General features: G+C 39.7%; 1 protein-coding gene across 3 annotated transcripts; it reads left to right on the top strand.

Annotated features, from left to right (window-relative positions):
- The first annotated feature begins 751 nt into the window (after positions 1-751).
- LOC119894592 (dual specificity mitogen-activated protein kinase kinase 4-like) lies at positions 752-14,945 on the top strand. Of its 3 annotated transcripts, XM_038707265.1 has the most exons (13): positions 752-1,187; positions 2,061-2,096; positions 3,118-3,150; positions 5,104-5,206; positions 5,336-5,510; positions 5,607-5,726; positions 5,822-5,941; positions 6,035-6,086; positions 6,181-6,308; positions 13,032-13,109; positions 13,544-13,692; positions 13,912-13,957; positions 14,159-14,945. In XM_038707265.1, exons 1-13 carry the CDS (start codon positions 1,037-1,039, stop codon positions 14,270-14,272), a joined length of 1,305 nt encoding a protein of 434 aa, XP_038563193.1. In that variant the 5' UTR covers positions 752-1,036; the 3' UTR covers positions 14,273-14,945. The 3 variants fall into 3 exon arrangements, with proteins under 3 accessions (XP_038563193.1, XP_038563195.1, XP_038563194.1); XM_038707267.1 differs by lacking the exon at positions 3,118-3,150 and having other exon boundaries at positions 5,116-5,206; XM_038707266.1 differs by lacking the exon at positions 3,118-3,150 and having other exon boundaries at positions 753-1,187.
- The last annotated feature ends 626 nt before the right edge of the window (positions 14,946-15,571 follow it).

Below are 15,571 nucleotides of genomic sequence, written 5' to 3' on the forward strand. Positions count from 1 at the left end.
TGGTCTGTATATAAAAACTGAAACCTACAATAAATAAAGACATTTAATAAGAATATAATAAATAATAAGTTAACTTCCCATTTATAGAACACTCAAAGTGAATAAAAAAAATAAATACATACATACATTTCACATTTGTTTGTTCATTATATATATTTCCATACATATTTCATATATTGCCCTTTCCTCATCCTTGTAAGTCCAATCTATTACCTTTGCATTTTTCTTATGAGCCCAAACTGTCAATCAAGCATTGTGTTTCGTCATATTTTCCCATAGTTAATTGTGGCAAAGTGCTAAAGATAACTAGATTAAATCTAAATAAACACATAAATTAGAATCATATACTTTATTGTCTCAAAACTATAAGCATAAATTTCAAAATTGATGACTTGACTTAAAGTAATTATAAAACACATTTTTAAAATTATTATTATAAAAACATATTGCCTTTATTAAACGAGCTTAGATGAACAGGGCAATTTACATTAACACTGGCACTACAATAAGGCAACAACAGAAAATATAAAGACAGATTAGACCAGGACAAATAAAATAAAATATATAATAATACAAATTAATAGACTTTTAGTGAGTAATCCGCCAGTTATAAAAGAGGTTTTTGTTTTATTTTTAACGATTATTAAAAACATATTTTAATGAACCGTACTACGTCACATCCGGTGTCGCCTCGGCTAACTGTCGCTAGCTTGCTGTTAGCTCCGGGACGCTGTGGGTGTTGACATGTCAGTGTCACTTGGTCAGCTGATTGCGGGTCGTAAAGCTTGCTAGCCAGCTTATTTAGCTTAGCCTAGCTGGGTGTTTGTTTTTGTTAACGTTACCACGCCAGTCGCATTTAACGCAGCCCAAAACTTTTTAAGAAATTCTAAACAATTCAACGATTTTTTTTTTTTTAAATAAACGATTCCGCAGTTTTGCGGCTCGAAGTTGCCGTTAGTGAGGCGGTGATTGTTGTGGCAGGGAGGGACGGGTGAAGTTGCTCACCGTTAATCTGCATTGCAGCCCGGTGCTGCTGATGGAATTCAAACACACAACAATGGCGACTCCCAGTCCTAACAACTCAACAACACCCAGCAGCCACAACAGCAGCAATAACGCCGGATCTGCAGCTAACCACCACCACCAGTCCCAGTCTCAGCACATTACTACAATGAGCAGCATGCAGGGTGAGTGTGTACAAATATCTGCTTGGAGCTGGGGGGCTCACATTCTGCTGCAGTGAAGGTTAATGTTAGCAGGGCTAGCCGTGGGAGGCTCAGGCTACTCCCAGGACTCAAAAATGATTCCCAAGGGAACCGGACTAGTGTCTTTCCCAGGAGGAATTCTTAATTTCCCGAGTTCATCAATTGGCAAATTATTTATTTTCTCATATCTCACAAAATGCATTTAATGCCCTTGGCACCATTTTGACATTTTGTAGCCCGGTTACATTCTGTTTTCTCATGCCTGCGGTAAATCTCGCCAAACTCCATTCCAAAAATGAGCAATTATTAGTCCCGGCTATAGCTACATGTGTCATAGAAGCCAAATAATACATTAATCAATTTTAAATCTCACAAACCGTAAAGATACACCATTCCGCATAGATTTAATCAGTGTGTCATCGTGTGTTTGAATGACAGCCCCTTGACATTCACGACGACTGATGTGCCTAAATTAAGCTTCATTCTTCTTCCACAACACTTAATTTGAATAAGCGCAATATTAATGTTAAATACGCCGATTTTATCAAAACACCTTCACAATGAGGAAACTATGTGAAGTCATGATTCATTTGGATGTATGTAACTGGTAATATCCAAAACCATCTCTTAATGATACCTTTGGTTGTGAAGTTTGGTGGGTGAATCCCTTCTTTACAAATGTATCTTGCACTAGTGAGTACATGTATGTACCTGCCTGGGTGGCCTAAGCTCAGTGAAACCTGAAGCTGCTCAGTTTTTGTCAGAAATATCTGTCACTCTCACAACACAACTAAACCAAATGTTCATGTCAAGTGTTGTATTTTTGTACAAACAATGTCTCATTTTAACTTTCAGAGACCAACACCTGCTGGAGATGTCAGAGTGAAACAGGTAGCTACACACTTCCTTGACTTACTGGAGCAGGATGAACAGTTTAATTAAAAATCCATTTGGAGTTTTCGTTTTATGTACAAGGTGACGAGGTTCCAAGAAGCAAGAGTTAACCACAGATCAAGTATAATGCTTCATTAGATTTGGTTCTTGCTTTAAAAGTCCTGAATGACAGTGTTAAATATAATTTCTATTGTTAGCACTTAGGTTGATTTATTTCTTCATTTAACTTTTACGTGATGATTTAATTAATCAAAACATTTGGATTTACACATGAGATGCATGTTAAGTTTATATCTCTGGTTTCCCTTTTTTTTTTATAAAGAAGGTGATTCTACTTCTAATCCTAACAGTAATAATAATCCAGGCTTTAATTTACCAGGTATTTTACATTTATTCCTGTGTAATCATGTGCTTTTAATCACATCTCCCTGACCATATTTCACTTTTTATCTTAATGCTGCTAACTAATGATTCCTAATTCCTGACATGATGCTGAATGGTGAGCTGAAAAATGTTTATTAAACAGTAATGTGTCTTCGTTCCAAAAACCATTTCATGGTGGTAATTCACTCTCACTTGTAGATCCCTTTTGATCTTCAGGTTGTTTTACTTCCTTCATTTGTTACACTGACTGACACATGACATTCTTCACCATACTCAAGTAGTTTTTTCATAAATGCGTGTGCATGCTAATGCATTACCCTGCAGATGATGCATTTAACCTGCTACATAATCCCCCAGTATGTTTGATATGTTAGCAAAACAAGGCCAATTTCTGTGATTTATTTGTCAATTGTAACCCTGCAGGATTCCTGTTAATCCGGGTTTGTTGGGTGACATGGACACATTTTTATTGCAGGGAGAGGTGAATTATTATTATTTTATTTTTTTTAGGGAGGGGAGGTTACATTAAGTCTCTGAAGTCTAACTAACAAAGCAGTCTCTTGAAGAAGACGTAACAAGCTGGCAAACTGAAGGTGAAATATGAAGAAAATAAAAGCTGTCTTCTCACCTCTAGGGTTTCAGATAAACCTGTCTGGAGCTCCCCCAAGTAAGCCAAACCTCTTTTGCTTCAGCATCAACAGTTCTCATCCCTTTGTTTCCGCCTGACAGTCTGGTATGGGGGAGTCTGTCCTGCTGTCCTCAACTAATCCAAGTCAAGACTTCCGATGGGTTCAAGTAGGCTTGTGCCGGTAGCTAATAGTTCAGTGCTTAATATGACTTGCTCAGATAACAGGAGTTTTATCTGTTATACAAAGAGGTTTTATTATCCACTTCAGAATTTCTCTGCTGCCCTGTAAGTGCAGTTTAGTGTCCGACTGAGTCAGCAAATTGTCGTCAAAAACAATTACTGGTATGGTGTATTTGTTCTCATCGGCACAAGCCTAAAATTCAGAGCTTCCATTGATATGTTGGCACAAGATTGTCTGAACTGACTCTTACGCCTCTGAGAGCCCCAACTAAATAAACACTGTGTGTTCATTAATTAAACTCCCAGTTAAATGCTGTAATGGAAGCTCTACCTCAAGGGGTTTCAGTGTGTGACTAACAAGCAAAAGTAGTGCCTGTAGTGTTGTCACATTTATTTTGTTGTTTTGTTTGCTTTTTTGGCATGGGAACACTTCAGCATAGCATTTGCCTGTCGAGACAAGGAGCGCACACTCGAAAGTTGTCATGTCAAGCGATGTTTTCCTTTCAAGCTTATTGGAATTCAAGTGCACACACATTTTTGTGGTATTTTGGGTGGAGCGAGCGTGGGGCGCTTTCCTGCCATTGAAGGTGAAAATCAAAGCAGTTGGCCTTGAGAAGCATGTCATGTATCAGTGTTTTCTTTCTCCCCCTACTTTTATGTTTACGTGTGGGTTGGTGTGTTTGCACTGTGAATGTAGGTGTTTGGGATTTCAGCAGCATGCTGCGTTTCTGCACCTGCATCAAATATAGGATTTAGACATGAATATATGACTGTAAGAAAGTGGAAAGAAAATGTAGTTCTACCAAAAGCCTGAAAGCAGCACACACACTGATAAATAGCCAAATGCGTTGGGCTGCTGCTGGACAGGTGACACCAGACTAAGACAGAGTTAGGCGATATGACAATATCATATCATCATATTGCATCATATTGCAAAGCAGGCAGGATAGATAGAGGTATTCGAACAGTTTCTCAATTGCTTTTCCAGAAACTGTGCTTCAGCATTATATATACCAGTATTACAATATGCGAATATAAAAAGTACTATAGAAAATATATTGCAATTACCCATTGCTTTGCAAATGAAGCTTCTTTTAAAGGCTGAACTGTACCCATCATTCTTTAACTGATGAGTCTAAGTGTAAGAACAATAAATGCAGAAAGTCTTACTCTACATTTGTCTTATTGGTAAGAGATCCCATGAAAATATCAAAACGAATAGTTAGTCTCAGTTTCACTCCAAGCCCGACAGTTCCTACTGACATTAATCTTATTAAAAAACAAAACTCTAACAAAGTCACAATAACCTACAGTGTTTATTCATGGTGATGAAGGAACATGTCATCCAGTGCAGCAGTGTGTCTCATTGATATGTTATTAATAGGTTCTGGACAACAGAGAATGAATATATATCAGGCTGTGATACACACACAGTAATTGTTAGTAGAACCAATTGTTGGTTTTGTTTTTTTCATGGGATTTGTTGAGAAACTTATCCAAGGCTCATAGGTGAGTATATTTTTGGAAATATGACCACAAATCTGGAACGTGTTTAGTAAAACATCCGTATATGGTGATGCAGAAGTTGCCAGTTCGCGTGCCCTTGTTCTATGGAAAGCATGCCCTCCATGGATTTGAGTAAATTTACTTGCCTCCTCTGTTCCCTCATTTTATGGTTTGTGTTGTTTTCACTCACTTATCATCATTCTGACCTTTTCACGTGGGATGAGTTTGCTGTTGGTCTTGCTCAATCCTCCACATTTGTTGCTTCGTGTAGGATCTGATCCCATTGCTGTTTCTTTTTCTGCTCAGGTAAACGCAAAGCCCTGAAGCTGAACTTTGCCAACCCTCCGATCAAACCCACGGCCAGATTCACACTGAACACGGCGGGGCCGCCCTTTCAGAACCCGCACATGTGAGTAAACCCCCGGGCTTTCCTCCGTTCATGATGTAAGTCCTGCAAAATAAGTGCAGGGTTAAAGCATTTCGATGTTTTGCCTGTTTCTCTGTATCTTAACACGCAAACGCTTCTGGTTTCTGGCAGAGAGAGGCTGAGAACGCACAGCATCGAGTCATCAGGAAAGTTGAAGATCTCCGCGGAGCAGCACTGGGACTTCACGGCCGAGGATCTCAAAGATTTGGGCGAGATCGGCCGCGGGGCTTACGGCTCCGTCAACAAGATGGTGCACAAGCCGAGTAACCAGATCATGGCGGTCAAGGTGATTTACCTTGGGCACGTAGATATCCATATGCAGATTAATAACTTGTAGAGCCACACGTCTTTGATTTTTCTGTGTGCTGTGTTTGTTTCACAGAGAATTCGGTCAACAGTTGATGAGAAGGAGCAGAAGCAGCTGCTGATGGACTTGGACGTGGTCGTGAGAAGTAGTGATTGTCCTTACATCGTGCAGTTTTATGGTGCTCTGTTCAGAGAGGTGATATGAACTCACATTTCCACTTTACTATATTTTTCTTCACACAGTGTTTTTTTTTCTTCCTAAAACGCATGACTGAATTTCTTGTGTTTCAGGGTGACTGTTGGATTTGTATGGAACTTATGGCTACCTCGTTAGACAAATTTTACAAGTTTGTATATTGCTCATTAGACGACGTGATTCCAGAGGAAATATTAGGAAAAATAACACTAGCTGTAAGTTTTGGTGACGATTATATTCCACTTTTTTTATAGAAAAATAGAGTTAAATTTTGACTCCTGCTGCTAAACCTTCTCTGTGTTTCACAGACTGTGAAGGCACTTAACCACTTAAAAGAAAACTTGAAAATAATACACAGAGGTAAGACAATACCAGACGCCTTCTTAATCTTATTGTGCACCCTCGTGTGTCTTTTTTTTTGTATTATCGCACGTTTCTCTTCATTCCCCCTCAGACATCAAGCCGTCAAACATCCTCCTGGACAGGAACGGCAACATAAAGCTGTGTGACTTTGGCATCAGTGGTCAGCTGGTGGACTCCATCGCCAAAACCAGAGATGCAGGCTGCAGACCATACATGGCAGTAAGTAGCACCAGAGACGTTTTATAGAGGAGACACGCCACTCCATCACTTCCCTAATACAACTCTATGGGGAAAGCCCGTAATGGCAAAGATCCGTCCCGGTAGAAAGCCAATCGTCTGATTTTAACAGCCAAAGCGGGAATCTTTTTTCAGCCAATCGTGTAGTTCCACTGACGTAAAGGGTCTACTTTACTTCGACTGTGCTTGTGTGGTAGTAGTGACGCATGTGTAGTGGAAGTATTACCAGTCGGGAAAAACGCTTTTTTTTTTTTATTCAGCGATTTTATTTTTTTATGAGATTTTACTGCTGTTTCTATTCATGTAGTTTTTTATTTCCCAGTGACCAGTAAAACTGCAGTTCTGGCTCTCTCCCAATTCATTCAGATAGGAGCCTGGTCTTGTTAGTCCGAAACAGCTGCCCGGAGGCGTTGCCAAGATGGCTGCCGAGTGGCATGGCTTGAACACTCACAACAGGTTTAAAAAAAGAATATGTGGTAGATTGTAAAACTTTGATCATACACAAAATTAATCGTATAGATCTTGCACCATAAAGGGACAGTGGTGGTTTGATCAACCTGGCTCACATCCTGCATCTCCAAAATAAAGGATTCTTTCCTCAACTGTGTCCTGTCTAGTGACAAAGCGTTAAAGCAAACAGTTCTATCATTTCAATAAAATTGGATAGGGAAATGAGTCAGAGCAGGCGTCTGCTGGCAGAAGACAGAAGTGGTTATATTATTGTGAGTGTAAGATAATTCCTCATGAATCCGTATAGCTGGTTTAACTGGTGCTGATGAACAACACTGAATGATCGAGCCTTGACTCAAACCTGCTTAGAAAAGGGAAGTCAAGTTGCGTTTGACCCTAAAAGGTCCAGAAGATTGTTGTAAGGAATTGCTGTTTCCATTTGCATTTTTTAAGTTTTTTTAAGCCTTCAAAGGTAAATGTCTAGGGTGGCGATGGAACAAGACACTTAACCCCTTGCTGCCCCAGAGGCATGCAACATCTGACAAACCAATTGCAAGTCAATTTTGATAAAAGCATCAGCTAAATGAGTTAATGTAATGTAAATGTCTTCTGAAGCGAGTCTCTGGTAATATCTTCCTCTGTCGTTGGCTGTGAAAATGCAAAAGGTTACCAGTGTAACAGTCTTGAAATGCCAGCGGTAGTCAGTGTTTGATGAAGAGAGTGGGATTTGAAATCTCCATACTTGATCAGCGACCCCATCAACGACCTACAGACTCTGGATTGTGTGTGCATTGGAAAAGGAAACTACTCACGACAGTCTGGTACATTACATGATTGAAGTTACATTTGAAATTTCTATTTAAGGCTTTACATTGTTGATTAAAGGAGAAAAAATGGTCAAAGCTGAAGCGGGAGATAAGGGCCAAGCTCAAAAAACACTGCCTACATTTCCCATAATGCAACTCGACATAAGCTTTTCATTAGAACCTCTTTCTCTGGTAAATGCCCGTATCTTTCAAACTCCACACCTCCAGTTTGTAACGCAGGCGTCCTGTCTAAGCCCAAACTGAGATGACCTTGATGACATCACTTTGGCATCATCAGGGTTGTTTTTTCAGATTTCAGGAAGCTCCTCCAGAGCCACAGAGGACTGATGCGTAATGATAATCAAAAAATCTTCTATGCAGGTGCTGGTCATATAATTAGAATATCATCAAAAAGTTAATTTATTTCAGTAATTCCATTCAAAAAGTGAAACTTGGATATTATATTCATTCATTGCACACAGACTGATATATTTCAAATGTTTATTTCATTTAATTGTGATGAAAATCCCAAATTCTATTCTTTAGAAAATTTGAATATTCCTTAAGACCAATACAAAAAAAAGGATTTTTAGAAATGTTGGCCAACTGAAAAGTATGAACATAAAGTATGAGCATGTACAGCACTCAATACTTAGTTGGGGCTCCTTTTGCCTGAATTATTGCAGCAATGCGGCGTGGCATGGAGTCGATCAGTCTGTGGCACTGCTCAGGTGTTATGAGAGCCCAGGTTGCTCTGATAGTGGCCTTCAGCTCTTCTGCATTGTTGGGTCTGGCGTATCGCATCTTCCTCTTCACAATACCACATAGATTTTCTGCATCTCTATAAAGTTGGTCAGCAGCAGGAAGCATGAAGTGCTCTAAAACTTCCTGCTAGATGGCTGCGTTGACCTTGGACCTCAGAAAACACAGTGGACCAACACCAGCAGATGACATGGCACCCAAACCATCACTGACTGTGGAAACTTTACACTGGACTTCAAGCAACGTGGATTCTGTGCCTCTCCTCTCTTCCTCCAGACTCTGGGACCTTGATTTCCTAAGGAAATGCAAAATTTACTTTCATCAGAGAACATAACTTTGGACCACTCAGCAGCAGTCCAGTCCTTTTTGTCTTTAGCCCAGGCGAGACGCTTCTGACACTGTGTCTTGTTCAAGAGTGGCTTGACACAAGGAATGCGACAGCTGAAACCCATGTCTTGCATACGTCTGTGCGTGATGGGGTTCTTGAAGCACTGACTCCAGCTGCAGTCCACTCTTTGTGAATCTCCCCCACATTTTTGAATGGGTTTTGTTTCACAATCCTCTCCAGGGTGCAGTTATCCCTATTGCTTGTACACTTTTTTTCTACCACATCTTTTCCTTCCCTTCACCTCTCTATTAATGTGCTTGGACACAGAGCTCTGTGAACAGCCAGCCTCTTTAGCAATGACCGTTTGTGTCTTGCTATCCTTGTGCAAGGTGTCAATGGTCGTCTTTTGGACAGCTGTCAAGTCAGCAGTCTTCCCCATGATTGTGTAGCCTACAGAACTAGACTGAGAGACCATTTAAAGGCCTTTGCAGGTGTTTTGAGTTAATTATCTGATTAGAATGTGGCACCAGGTGTCTTCAATATTGAACGTTTCCACAATATTCTAATTAGAGATACTGATTTTGGGGTTTTCATTAGTTGTCAGTTATAATCATCAAAATTAAAAGGAATGAACACTTGAAATATATCAGTCTGTGTGGAATGAATGTATACATTATACAAGTTTCACTTTTTGAATGGAATTACTGAAATAAATAAACTTTTTGATGATATTCTAATTATATGACCAGCACCTGTATAAGGATCAGTAGGTTAATTTATCAGATGACCAAGGTGATGTCTTCAAATCGCTTGCTTTGCTTTCTCTAACAAATATATTTATTTACAATGATATAAAATAATGAAAGCAAATCCTTATATTTTTTAGAAATAATTGATTATCACTGCCCTTACTGACAACATAATTGAAGAGCAGCATTTCAAAGAGGTGATCTCACCGCGTCGTCATCACGGGAGGTTATTTTCTGTTGTGGGGTTACGTCACCTGGGGGCACCCCCCCCCCCCCCCCCCCCGGCATCTCCACAGCACTTTCCATTCTAAATTTGGTTAGGCACTATCACGACGCAGCAGCATACCACCAGACATATACACACGCGCACACACACCGCCCTATGAAAGGCCGAGTGCGGGAGCTTCATTCATGAGGTGGTTTGAACGAAGTCACCCAGGAGCTTCCCATGGCTGTGAGCTCAGACAGCAGGAATCTCCGTTCCAGTTTCTTGTTTCCAGCTGGCAGACTCTCCAGGTGTTTGATCACTGTGGTGCTGGTTACAGCCTGCTTAATGACGGAAGAAAACTGACCTCAGTACAGCTGGGGAGCCTGACTTATTGTTTAGATATGTGCTTACGACAGAGTATAGACAACATGCTCCTCAGGCAACACTCAGGTGTCGGATGCAGGTGGAATTCCGGTTTTAAAGAACCAGTAGCTCTTATCTGCAACTTTTGAAGGCCATGGTTAGGACAAAAGCTGCTGTTCTCAATAAGTCTTACACATCTGTGGTTTTTTTTTTTGCTTACACACATTTCCCTAAACTGAGTTACACAGTTCTTTTTACCAACATGCAGCTCAGCACCACAAGACAATCTCACGACCAAAAATGCACTAACGACACTTCATACACATGTCAGGATCGATTTCTGTACAACAGCACTGATTCCCAACAAGAAAAAGTCACTCAGACCAGAATGACCTAAAGAAAATGCTGCAGTAGGCTTTAACTAAAGTAATTTCAGTAATGCATGTAAGTAAGTGTCTCCTCATCCACATCACACCTTCAATCCTCTCTTGCCTCCTTTCCTTGCCTAGCACAAATCTTCCATAGACGTGATACAGGAATGACATGAGGAGCTCAGTGTTGTAGGCAGGCTCCATGTATTATGCCATTTCTTTAGATGTAGATGTGGCAAATTGCGGTCTAATTTACTGTAGTGTTGTGTTATGTTTTGAACATAAATTAGGGCTTTAAAATAATATGAGAAAGTGCAAAATTGAGTTTTAAAGGTGGTCGAGTAAACTATGTGGTCATTGAATGCATTTTCTGTCAAAGCAATGAAAAGTGATCCACCGTTTTGTCCATACTTTCTTTTGAAAAAGTAAACTTGGTACAGAGAAATACGTGTAACCAATTGTAAAAACTATGATGCTGTTTAGGGCTGCAACTAACAATTATGTTCATTATTTTGATTAAACACTGAATCATTTAGTCTGTAAAATGACCATCAGCAGTTTCCAGAGCCCAAAGTGTGACCTTCTAGTTGCTTATTTTATTTTAACAATTTTGAAAACCCACAGTGATTCCGTTTATATTGATAAGAGGTAGAAAAGATCAAATTCCAACTTACAAATGTTTATTTTTATATATAATAGATTACTTTACAATAAATGCATCATTAAAATAGCCGGCTAATCGTTTCCACACTCATGCCGTTTTCTATTTTAAACAATTTATTTGCCGTGATTGAGACTAAACACTTCAAGTCTTGGCAGATGTGAGTGGGCTCTCTGCAGTAGTCAGCTGCTGTTCCATAAAACCCATCAGCGCTGCAGCACAGACTGTCCCGCTCTGCTGGGTGACATCAGCATCTAAATCAGGCCTGTAAATGGGCCAGCGAGGTGCTTCCTCCTTCTCTGCACAGCAGCAGGAGATTTCTGCAGCCTTTCAACACACTTCATTAACAAGTCTGTTCTGCGGATTTTGTGATGAACTGGAGAGGAAATTGTGAGTGAGAGAATTGGCAATGGCGGTCTTGTAAGGCGAGCAGTGCTACAGGAATGAGGGAACATGCTTCGTGTGTCTGAGCTGGAGAGCTGATGACATCTTGTTGTGCAGGTGAAAACATGCCCAGAGGTGAAGAGCTGGTTTGGTATTCTCAGTTTGTCTAGCAATGGATTTTTTCCGGCCCAGTTTGGGCATGAACACCTTCTTCCTCCCGATAATCTAGTCTGGAACTCGCATATAACGCATCTTAAAATCTTGTTCATGCAAAGTTGTTTACATGCACCATTGTAGCATGTGCCAGTAGAATTTCCTTGTGATGGGCAGGTGAAGCCTTCTGCAGCTTTGAGGCTTTCTTTCTGTTAATGCTGAGAAAAGATTTGAAGCTTCGGGGCTTTAAATCCAACATGTACAGTGACATCTTGTAGTTTGCAAAACTTACAGCAGCCCTTCAAGACTGGAGCCAAAACACTGCAACATATCCATCCATCCATCGTCAACTGCTTATCCTGCGTACAGGGTCGCAGGGACTGCAACACCTCACTGATTTTAAAGAGTAAATCTCATACAATTTGGCAATTAGGGCTGGGCAATAAAACAAAAAAATATAATTTTCCTCAATAACAATATAACAAATATTAAATAAATGTTTGATTTAATTAATTTGAATCATGAACAAATTAGCACTAAGTGATCCACTGTTTGGCGTCAAGTGTTTGTTCTGACCATAAAGAAAAGTTTAAAACCACAATTAACCATCTTGTCACTCAGGATCAAAAATCAGCTTTTAAACCTGACAGAAATAATGATTTGACATTTATCATGATAACATTTTTGGCCATATCCCCCAGCTCTATGTGCAATAACAGTCGAAGGTATCATTAAATTTATAATACTTTTGTCTAGAAGTGCTGCAGTAAATGCACATCTTATTGTAAATGCGTTGCCCAATAAGCCCACATATAAACTATTTTATTTATTTATATATAAATAAAGTAACTTATTTGCATGGTGTTGGCCCAGTGTCCACTGTGAGCTATTTATGTGACATTTTAGATGAGTTTCTGTAACGATTAGAGATTGATATTTATTAAAATATTACTTTTGTAAACTTGGTATTTGGTATCAGGTAGAAATGTTCCCATACTTATGTATGACTCATGTCTTTTTAATGTACATAGGAGCACATAGTGTAACTGCAAAACTGTCAAACTGAAGCATGAATGGCATTTTGAAGCTTCTGTCCTCATCAGTCCCGTGGTATCTTTTCATTTGACAAAAGCTCCGTCAACGTTTTGAAACAGGCAGGCTCAAAAGAGCGAAACAAGCTTTGGAGCTTTTGAAATCTTCTGCAGAGTTTCCACGAATAGCACAAGTAACAAGTAATGAGTCAATTCAAAGCTACATTCGTGCTTTCCATATTTGAGTAAGCCATCTTATCTGGGTTTCTCAGAATATGAGCTCACACAGGGAATTTCTTACATGCATCATCTGCACACACCGTCTCATTGTCACCCAAAAGCACCCGTCATTTTCAGCATACGTGAAACACAAACAGTAGCTTTCTTTTTAGCTGTTCACTAGAGTTTCTAAACCCAGAGTTTCCTGTTTAATTTTCAGCCTGAGCGAATAGACCCCAGCGCATCCAGGCAGGGCTACGATGTCCGCTCAGATGTTTGGAGTTTGGGAATCACACTGGTGAGTATCTGGCTCTAAGCACTGCAATCTAAGGTGCCTCACACACTCATATACTCACCGATCCTTAGGTCCTTTAAAGAGAGTGGAGGAATGATTCAAATGTGTAAATTTAATGTTAATAAAATATAAAAATTTCTAAAATATGGTCCCAAATTTTCAGTATTTTAATGTTGAATCATTTGCAATTTATAGCACATGCTTTTTGCTCCCATCATGCCTTGATAAACACGGTTAGACATCACGTACCATGAAGGTGTTGTGCAGAGGTGCTGAGCCCTCAAGATCCTGAAGCATCTTTATCAACTTAACATAATAATTATGGCATTAACTGTGAGAAAGGCTTTTAGATTCCTGTGGTTTTTCTAATGCTATTCAACACCCAATTTGCAGTTTCAGTTTGCCCTGATTTTATGTGTGTATATCATGTATTTCAGTATGAACTGGCCACAGGGCGGTTTCCCTACCCGAAGTGGAACAGTGTGTTTGACCAGTTGACCCAGGTGGTGAGGGGAGACCCGCCACAACTCAGCAACTCAGATGAGAGGCGCTTCTCTCCCAAATTCATCTCCTTTGTTAACGTGTGGTAAGGACCCACTGCTGCGAGTGCAGACTTTGAATAGAAATTATGTTCTAATGTCCAAAAATTGAACCTTTTACAAGTTGGCTGTAATAGAGGTTCTCAGTTGTTTCATGGTGTACAAACTTCAGCTGCTGCTTGCTCTTCTGTTCCCTCTGGTGGACAAATGGCTGAACTGCACCCTCATACTTTTAACACACATTATTTTTCAACCATTTCCTCAAGCCTTACAAAGGATGAGTCGAAGAGGCCAAAGTACAAGGAGCTACTGGTGAGTTCATACTGAGTGCTCATGAAGGCTACTGGCCTCTCTGTATACACTCAAAGTACCAAATGAAAGCTTTAAAATGTATTGAGTGGACTTACATCCAGTCTTTAGAGGAGGTTTACTTTTTACATGCAGTGATAGTTTACATACCGTCCTCTTATTTTGTAGGAGTATTGATGTATACATTTTCTTTTCCCATTCCAGAAAGACCCGTTCATCCAGATGTACGAGGAGCGCTCCGTCGATGTAGCTGGTTATGTTTGCAGGCTCCTGGATCAGATGCCAGCGTCTCCCAGCTCACCCATGTATATGGACTGATACAAGACAGAAATGCACCAATAAATATACACCAGTCTGCAACAATAAATACATTTAAAAAAGAGTCATCAAGGTAAACAAAATAAATCCTCTTGTAAATTTGCTTGGTCCCCATATTGCAGTGTTAAGAGAATTGTAAAAAAAAAAAAAAAAAAAAAGAATAAAAGAACACCATTTGCAATAAAAGTGGTGTTCATTTCAGTCATGTCTGTATAATATATCAGCACTTCTGTTTCTCTCGTTCACAAACACACACACAGTCACACAGTCACGTAAGTATACTAGCTGATACAATCAATCATGGTCTTGACTCATCTTGATGAGGATGCATCTCAGTGGTTAGTACAGTGATTTAAGGAAAAAAAAAAAAAGAAAATAACCTGGAACTTGTATTTATAGAACCAAAAATCATGTGGAGTATTTGATTTGGAGCTTCTTCAGCATACTGGAATAATGCTCTTTGTGAATTGTCTCAACCTCTTCCATGTATGTAAATGAAAGCATTGTGTTTGGTATCTTAATGGAACTTTGCTTCTCTGGGTATAAAGCAGTTTAAAGTGTTGGTGGTCAGAATCATGTTAGACCTGCAGTCCAGTCGGTGCTGAGAGGCTGCTGCCTTCCCTGTGCAATGGACTATATACTTCATATATAAATAAAGGAAGAGAAAGGAAAAGTGTGTTTTGTCTCTTTCCTGAATAGATAATGTATTTATAATAATGTTAGGTTTTGTGTCCGTGTTTCTGAAGCAGAATAGTGCCTTTAAGATAAGATACTGTGATGCTTTATTGATCCCTATAGGGGAAATTGTTGCAGAAGCAGTGGTGGACTCCCATGTTAAAAACAAACAAAACAAAAGTGCCCTCTTGAATGCCCCTTTTTGATAAATAAAATAAGAAAACATGATGCAGTGCCCTCTAGTCTCGACTTTTGTGTGAGGAAATATAGTCAAGTACCTTCCAAGGTGCCCGTATGTGCAAACAATGTGATGAAGTGCACTTCTTATGTAAAATAAAAACCAAAACATAAAACAATGATGTGCCCTCTGGGGTGTCCCAATGTTCGAGGTGATGCGGTGCTCTTCCAATGGAATAAATAAATATTCACTAAGTTATGCTGCGCAGATGTTTTGTTTCTGGGGGCGCTCGAGAATACCAATCATCTAAACCAGCTTTTGTATACACTCGAAAGGCATGAATTTTCAATAAATGTGTGTCAGTGCGTGTCGTCCAAATTCAGCGCCCTGTTGCCCCACCACCTGAAGCTGTTGCCCTTTTTGGTGTTTTGATGCCCCTGTCTGTC

Source organism: Micropterus salmoides, unplaced genomic scaffold (genome assembly GCF_014851395.1).
Source record: "Micropterus salmoides isolate LMB-PRFRI ecotype aquatic unplaced genomic scaffold, ASM1485139v1 Ms_hic_scaffold_10, whole genome shotgun sequence".
In the NCBI taxonomy this organism is placed as follows: Eukaryota; Metazoa; Chordata; class Actinopteri; order Centrarchiformes; family Centrarchidae; genus Micropterus; species Micropterus salmoides.

What these genes read in the sequence shown, in the direction of transcription:
- LOC119894592 (XM_038707265.1), top strand. Translation starts at nt 1,037, where the DNA reads ATGGAATTCAAACACACAACAATGGCGACTCCCAGTCCTAACAACTCA. An exon ending in TACAATGAGCAGCATGCAGG is followed by an intron (nt 1,188 to 2,060) that starts GTGAGTGTGTAC and finishes TTTAACTTTCAG; the next exon opens with AGACCAACACCTGCTGGAGA. An exon ending in CCCTTTCAGAACCCGCACAT is followed by an intron (nt 5,207 to 5,335) that starts GTGAGTAAACCC and finishes GGTTTCTGGCAG; the next exon opens with AGAGAGGCTGAGAACGCACA.